At 45.9% G+C, this 7,984-nt stretch overlaps 1 protein-coding gene across 1 annotated transcript; it reads right to left on the reverse strand.

Annotated features, from left to right (window-relative positions):
- Window positions 1–2,873: 2,873 nt before the first annotated feature.
- Window positions 2,874–7,720, reverse strand: TMEM74 (transmembrane protein 74). Its single transcript, XM_081953361.1, has 2 exons — window positions 7,690–7,720; window positions 2,874–6,282 (listed from the first exon to the last, which is right to left on the reverse strand). Exon 2 carries the CDS (start codon window positions 6,048–6,050, stop codon window positions 5,121–5,123), a length of 930 nt encoding a protein of 309 aa, XP_081809487.1. The 5' UTR covers window positions 6,051–6,282; window positions 7,690–7,720; the 3' UTR covers window positions 2,874–5,120.
- Window positions 7,721–7,984: the final 264 nt, after the last annotated feature.

Consider the following 7,984-nt stretch of genomic DNA (forward strand, 5'->3'; position numbering starts at 1 on the left):
GAAAATTTGGTAGAAAGTTTCTTAAGGATAGGAACATGGATTATTAAGATGGGCAAATGGTGGTAGAAAGGTTCTGATGCTGTAAGACCTCTGTGTTGAAAATGGCCGTGTAGAACAGAGGTGGTATTCATCAGGTTCTGACCAGTTCTGGAGAACCGGTAGCAAAAATTTTGAGTAGTTTGGAGAACCGGTAAATACTCCTTCTGACTGGCCCTGCCCCCATCTATTCTCTGCCTCCCGAGTCCCAGCTGATCAGGAGGGAATGAGGATTTTACAGTATCCTTCCCCTGGAGTGGGGAGGGAATGGAGATTTTACAGTATCCTTCCCCTGCCATGCCCCCAAGCCACGCCCACAGAACCGGTAGTAAAATTTTTGAATCCCACCACTGGTGTAGAAGCTTCTGTTCACTTGGTTAGTTAGACCTTCCCCTTTTCTGATCTTGTACCTTAATTCTATTGGCTTATAGTGTTATTTCTTACTCTTTTCTGTACTTTGCATAACATTACTTATCTCCCTTAGAAGAGAACAGCACAATGAGAAACTAGTATCCATCCCATTTTGATTACGAGAACTGTCTTGATAAATATGAACATTGTTATTCGAAGCATCTCCATCCATGTTTGAAGTACTTATCTCGATCTTCCTAAAACGTTTTGGACAAATCTGCTGTAAATGGGCAACCCTTCTGGGAAAAAATCATTCTAACAAGTTCCCATATTTGTAGTAATTGAGGCAGTACTACAAAACTATTTCATGGATGCTATTGTGATGTAGGTGGTTTAGAATGCAAACTATTCATATTTTAGAGAAGTGAGTGGGGTAGAGAGAGAACTATGGATTTACTGAGACAAAAAAATCCACAGAAAGTAGAAAGCACCATGTTACAAAACTAGTAATGTTTTGCCCAAATATTACTCTCTGAATTGCTTGTTCTATTAAAACTGGAGAATCATAGGGCTTCTTTGGAAAAGAATATAGACATAACCTACACCAGGTTTTTCAAACTTGGTAATTTTAAGATGGATGGACTTCATCTGTCAGAATCTTCCAGCCAGAACTGAAGTCCAGACATCTTAATTTAGCCAGGTTTAAAAAGTATTGATGTAGAAGAAAAATAGGAAGTGCTACCCTATCACATACATATGGTCTACTAAATTTGCAAAAGTCAAGATAGCATCTCAGGTTTAATGATATGGGACTAATTCAATAAACTTGGCACATTACATGATGATTGCAATATCAAATGATGGAACATAAGGTATCCCACATTCAAAACTCCAGATTATCCATTATTCTTTTTTAGTGAGCCTATCTCTGGCACCACAAATAACCATCTATTATTTCAGAATTAAATAAAATACATCACTCCAAAATTATACAAAGCTAACCTCAAAAACCTTCCAATAAACCATATCAAAAACTTTTTCAGGACTCACAGAAATTATAGTTGTTCAAACTTGCCTATTTTGAATTATGCCAGCATATATCAAGTCTGGTCTAGATATGAACAGATAGTAGCTTGTCCTTCAACACATGATGTCTTGCTATTAAATCTAGCAGTTCAAAATAGTAATAGCAATAACATTGGCTTATTTAGACTTAATGCTCCAACACTGGAAGTTTTTAAGAAGCTGTTGGATAACCATTTCTCTGAAGTGGTGTAGGGTTTCCTGCCTAAGCAGGGGGTTGGACCAGAAGACCTCGAGGGTCCCCTTCAACTCTGTTATTCTATTTCTATTTACTGCTTCATAGTGTTTTACAGCCCTCTCTAAGCAGTTTACAGAGTCAGCATATTACCCCCAACAATTTGAATCCTCATTTTACCAAGCTTGGAAGGATGGAAGGTTGAATCAACTCTGAATCCGTCAGGAATCCAACTCCTGGCTGTGACAGAGTTAGCCTGCAAGACTGCATTCTAACCACTGGCAGTTTATTCTATATATGAATTACTATGTGCATCAATAGGGACATGGTGGCTCAGTGGCTAAGATGCTGAGCTTGTCGATCAGAAAGGTCGGCAGTTCGGCGGTTTGAATTCCTAGTGCCGTGTAGCGGAGTGAGCTCCCATTACTTGTCCCAGCTTCTGCCAACCAAGCAGTTTGAAAGCATGTAAAAGTACAAGTAGAAAAACAGGGACCACCTTGGTGGGAAGGTAACAAAGTTCAGTGCACCTTTGGCATTTAGTCATGCTGGCCACATGACCACAGAGACGTCTTCAGACAGCGTTGGCTCTTTGGTTTTGAAATGGAGATGAGCACTGCCCCCTAGAGTCAGGAACAACTAGCACATATGTGCGAGAGGAACCTTTACTTTTTACCTTTACTTTATGTGCATCAATCAGCTAGTTTCTAGTCCTTTGTATGCAGAACAAAACCTGTGCATTCTAGGCAGAAATATTTGGGTGGTAGAGTGGGATAGAGCCAAAGCATGGATGGCAGGAGTCACAACAGAGAAGGCACTGATAGGATTATGGGAAGGTGACTGGGTGGATAGTTGCACAGCTGTCTTTGACTTCAAATCAACATATTCAATTAGCCTGCCTGCCCTCTTTTCCTTACCTCCCCTTACTGCCATCACCAATGTCCTTGGCTTAAAGCACAGCATAAAGAGAGGTGGAAAAAAGAAGGTTGCAAGAAGATTGGTGGGTGGATCAGTGCACAGGCAATGTGGAAGAGGGGAGAAGTGCTCTAACTTTGCTCTACTTGCCCTATAAGTTTTGCCTGGATTTTGTTTCAGCTGTAATCTGGAACGTCTAATTTGTTCCAGGTTTTCTGCCAGACAATATCCCAGCCAGAAACTTGGCAGAACTTCCAAGAAACAACCTGTTTGCTCCAGGTTCAAAACAAAACATGCTTTCCATTTCATGCTTATTTTAATGAACATACAATACAAATTGGATACATTCGCCCTTGTAGTAAGGGAAATCCCCTTGATAGAAATATGTCAAAACTATTATCTAGGCAGGGGGCAGAGACTTTCTTTAAGTCCTGGGAGGTAAGATAATAACTGGAAGTGCCTCAAGCAAACAGTTCTCTGATCCACTGGAGTATAAGGAAGGAAGGGGAAAGGATAGCACATCCAGGCTTACAAAAGCATGTTATTGTACCTTCTCTTAATAAAGTATAGTTCTAAGCTTCCTGTAGCCTTTTCTGATCTTGTCTACCTAGGCTTGGCTGACAACCCAATCAAAGTCAGTTAAAGAACCAACAACTGCATTTGCCCGAGATGCTAAGTTGAACCTGGGCACCTAATCTTAGAATTGGCACAAGTTACTGAGATCATAGAGCCTCTATTCCACCTTACCACCAGCCCTCCAACATAAATTTGCAATTGAGTAAACTTCTCTGGCTAACTGATTCTCATTCCCAACTGTTTTAATACTTAAGTGTTTAGTTTCCTAATATTCAATTACAATTTGAGTTCCTGTACCTTGAATTATCTTATGCCCAGTCTTCTCAACAACAGAGAACCACTCTTGACTTTCTACATAACCCAGCTTGCTCTGCAATGATATGGTGTTAATCAGGGATGGCCTCTTCATATATTTAAGACACTATGCAATTGAACAGAGGACCCATATAACACATCAGGGCCACTGACAGAATCCAGCACCTAAGAGTAGTTGCTAGAATCCTAACAACCCAACAAGACTCACAATATCTTGCCTAACTATTCACGTTGCCACTTCCATTTCCTCCAACGTCTTCAGCATAGCATCATTGTGTGGGAAACTGAAATAGTCGGTCTAGATATAAATTCAAGAGCAGCATTTTCATTTCCCCCAATGCCCTGAATTGGTTCCACAAAACTGACTTTGCAGCTCATAATAATTGCAACTCCAACCTGGCCTTGAAAGCTTGTCTGATGGTTACAAGAGTAGCCATCATGGTGTAATGGCTAAGGGTCTAGACAAGGTTCAAGTCCGTTCTCAATCATGGAAAACTCTGTAGCTGAAATTGAAGCAAGCCTCATGGGGCCGATGATGTGGGTGAACAATTGGAAACTGGTCCTGGATAAAAGTTGGAATATTAATCCTGTGAATAAGGAACTAAGTAAATGAAATAGTGGTTGAAGTCTGATTAGACCAGGGATCCCCAACCTGTGGGCCGCCTGGCCGTGTGAGTGGTTGGCCAGTTCATGTGCATGTGGACCACAACAATTACGGTGTCACGCAGCCATGTTGCTGTGAGCATGGCACAGGCGCTAGCATCAACCGTGAGCACATTCCCCCACTTGCACCAGTGTTGACCTTCATGTGCATGTTTGAACTGGGCCTCAAGCGGCCACTCAATGCTGGCACGAGTGGGTGTGCGTTCTTGCAGCCCCCTTCACACGCATGAAGGCGCCTGCCCCTCCTCCCTTGGACTGCCAAGCCAGAAAGGTTGGGGAACTCTTATGTAGACAGTTTGATGTGGAATCACCCTGCTGACTTATCACAATTCTGAATGAAGCTTCCTTCAGAGTTCACATGGTTGGAAATTCACCATAGCTGGTTTCTATGTACACCAAGACAGCTATATGCTTTCTATAGACAGTACAGGTAGTCCTCGCCTTATGACCGCCATTAAGCCCAATATTTCTGTTGGTAAACAAGGCAATTGTGAAGTGAGTTGCATCCTGTTTGACAACCTTCTTTTTGGCCGCAGTCGTTAAACATCACTGCAACTGTTAAGGGAATCATGCGGGCATTAAGCAAACTTGACTTCCCCCATTAACTTTGCTTGTCAGGGAAGATTATAAATGATGATCACCAGAAAACAGGGCAGGGCAACAGTCATAAATACATACCGGTTGCCAAACGCCTGAATTTCGATCAAGTAACCGTGGGGACACGGCAACAGTTGTGTGAAAAAATGAGTCATAAATCTCTTATTCTTGTAACTTTGAATGGTGACTAAAGGAGTGGTTGGAAGCCAAAGGCTGCCTGTAGAACCTACTTTGAGCGTGCTTCTCTTTTCTTTTCCCCCTGCTTCAAATCATACACCTTTATAAAGCAAAATTTCCTCTCATGGGTTGGCAAAGGCACTTTTGTCAGTCGTGCTAGCTATTCGAAGGATCTTTTGCTTCCATTTAATGCAAATTATCCCCCTACCCCCATTTTTGCTGCTTCAAGGCCAGGCTAACTTGTTACAGCAAGAGCTTCCTCTTCCACAAGTGATAACTCCATATTATCACTCGTAGAGGATTTCACTCGGAAATTGAAAGATCCATACAGTTTGGCTGACTCCTTGGAAGCTGCAAATCGGCTCCTCCTGTAGAGTTCTCCTTTCCACATCTGCATCATCAGTAAACTGGACAACACAACGCCTCCCAGGGTCAACAGGCAGAGCCCAGCAATTACACACCGATCCAGGTGAGCTCCAATCCGGGCACTCATCTTCTCGAGGCGCTCCATCTCCCGTGCCGCCACTGTGCTAGGATCCACAGTTACGTTTCTGGGCACCACATAGGAAACGATCACCAACAAAATCCCAACAACCAAGAACAAGATGGCACTGATGAAGCTGTAATCAATAGATTTTCCGCCAGTGGCTTCGGAGCCAGCATCATCCTCTTCCTCGGAAATGATGGAAGGTGGATCACAGGGCCATTCTGAAGGCATCTCTGTGTCAGGGTCAGGATGGGGAAGGAACTCTTGGTCTTGGCAACAGCTACGATGGGCAAGATTCCCCGGGTGATTTAGGTGGTTGGTGTTTTCATCCACGCAAGTGAAGGACGTCTCCGATTCACAGCAACAGACATTTTTGGAGGCAGTCTCCTTCTCTTCCTTTGAAAAGTTGGAGCAGGGGAAATGACCGGCGGTCGTAATTTCTGGGGACAAGGATGATACCACAAGGAGGGCGAGAGAAGGCTGAGCAGGGTCTACCAGTTCAGCTGCTTTGCAATTCTGCTGGCAGCATTCAGCAGTCGTAACTAGGAATCTATTCTTCGCCCCACTTTCATCAGGCTGACCCTGGCAGGATGGAGCGTGCAAGCTCCAACCTACTCCGTGGCACTCAGCAGATGGAGCTCCCTCTCTGGCAACGTGCAAAACCTCCATACATGCCATGAGTGCTGCAGAGCACAGGTCCAATGGACCATTTACATCACTAGTAGTTTTGGCAAGCGCAGCCGGTTGCCACCTCAGCGGTTGTAAGGGGGCTTCACCCGCAACTTCTGACCTTTGGCTCCCATTTTGCTGGCTTCCGATTCAGTCACCACCACCATTCAGTTAAACAAATGTACTTCTTTTTGAGCCTGCAGTTGCCACAGGAAGAGAAGAAGCAGCTTCATGGGTAGATCTGTTGTGAGACAAAGGAAATATAGCCAAACTGCAACAGAGATTATAGAGTCATTACCCTGATTTTTATCCAGTGTCTCTGCAAGCGAACAGCCAATGTGAAGGCTTTCACCAGTCACTGAAAGCTAAACTCTGCTTATCTTAAACCAATTTAGGAACTCTAATCGGCTTTTAGAAATAACCCTTTGCAAATTTTGAAAAAAAAGAAGAAGAAGACAGCTCAGTTAACACACATCCCTCACCACTTCTAGCACTCAAGGGCAAAACCCATCAACCCCCTGCAAGATGCCATTCCAAAAGGGCAAAGTCAAAGTTGGCATCTCACATTCGCCCAGACTCAAGTGCAAAAATCTAATCAGAAAGGAGCCAGCAAATCCCTCCCCTCAAGTCACCCAGGATCTGTTTTCTCCAGTGGAAATCTGAGCATCCCAGGAAATAAAAAGAGAGGGGGCGAGAGAGAGAGGGGAGAGAAGGAAAGAGAGAGGGAGAGAGAGGGAGGGAGGGGGAGAGAGAGGGAGGGAAGGAGAGGGAGAGAGGGGGGGAGAAGGAGAGAGAGGAAGAGAGACGAGAGGGTGGAAGAGGGAGAATAGGGAGGGAGGGAGGAAGAGAGAGGGGGAGAAGGAAAGAGAGGAAGAGATATGGAGAGGGAAGAGAGGAAGAGGGGGAGAGAGAGAGAAGGAAAGAGAGAGAGAAGGAAAGGGAGAAAGATGGGTAGGGGAGAGAGGAAGAGAGACAGAGAGGGAGGGAAGGGGAGAGGAGATACAGGAAGAGAGAGAGAGGGAGGGAGAGGGAGGAGAGGGAGGGAGGGGGATAAGGAAAGAGAGACAGAGAGGGAGGGAGGGAGGGAGGGAGAGGGGAGAAGGAGAGAGAGAGAGAAAGATAGATGGAGAGAGAAGAGAGGATGAGGGGGGAAAGAGAGAGGGAGAGAGAAAAGGAGAGGGAGAGAGAGGGAGGAAAGAGGGGAAGAGAGACAGAGAGGAAGGGAGGAAGGGAGGAGAGAGGGGGGAGGAGATAGAGGAAGAGTGAGAGAGGGAGGGGAGGGAGAGGGGGAGAATGAGAGAGAGAGAGAGGGAGAGGAAGGAGAGGAAGAGGGGGAGAGGAAGAGAGGGAGGGAGGGAGAGGGGAGAAGGAGAGAGGGAGAGAGGGGGAGAGGAAGAGGGGGAGAGAGAGAGGGAGGGAGAGAGAGGGGGGAGGAGAGAGGAAGAGAGAGGGAGGGAAGGAGAAAGAGAGAGGGACAGGGAGGGAGAGAGCGAGCGAGCGAAGCACTTCCTGGAATCCCATCTCCCAGCCTCCGAGCAGAGAAGCTGCCGGTGAAATCACCACCAGGCGAGGCTTCCACGGGGCAGCTCTCCGCTTCCCTCCTAAGCGCAAAGAAGAGAAAGCCGCGAGGCGGACCACAAGGGCTCACCTGAAACGGACCGTCCCCGCCGGTCGGGATGAGGCGGAGGGAGACGGGGAAAGGGAATCGCCTGGCGATTTCTGCCGCTCCATCCAAAAGCCGCGTCGACATTCCCCCCACGCGTCCAAAGCCCCACCAAGAAGCGGTTTGCGAAGCTTCGCCGTTTTCCACCCGAGGGGGTGTCTGCCTCCCCCCCCTCTCCCACCTCCTCTTAGCGCGCGGGGTAGAAATCCCGTCCGCTTTTGCTATTTTAGCTTCAGCGCGTGTTTTTTTTTTCTTTTTACTGTCCATACCTAGCCAAGGG

This window comes from Natrix helvetica (assembly GCF_964273705.1).
Source record: "Natrix helvetica genome assembly, chromosome: 4".
NCBI classification, from domain to species: Eukaryota; Metazoa; Chordata; class Lepidosauria; order Squamata; family Natricidae; genus Natrix; species Natrix helvetica.

Bases quoted from the DNA above. Each gene is read 5' to 3' on its own strand.
- TMEM74 (XM_081953361.1), bottom strand. From the start codon at position 6,050: ATGGCATGTATGGAGGTTTTGCACGTTGCCAGAGAGGGAGCTCCATCT.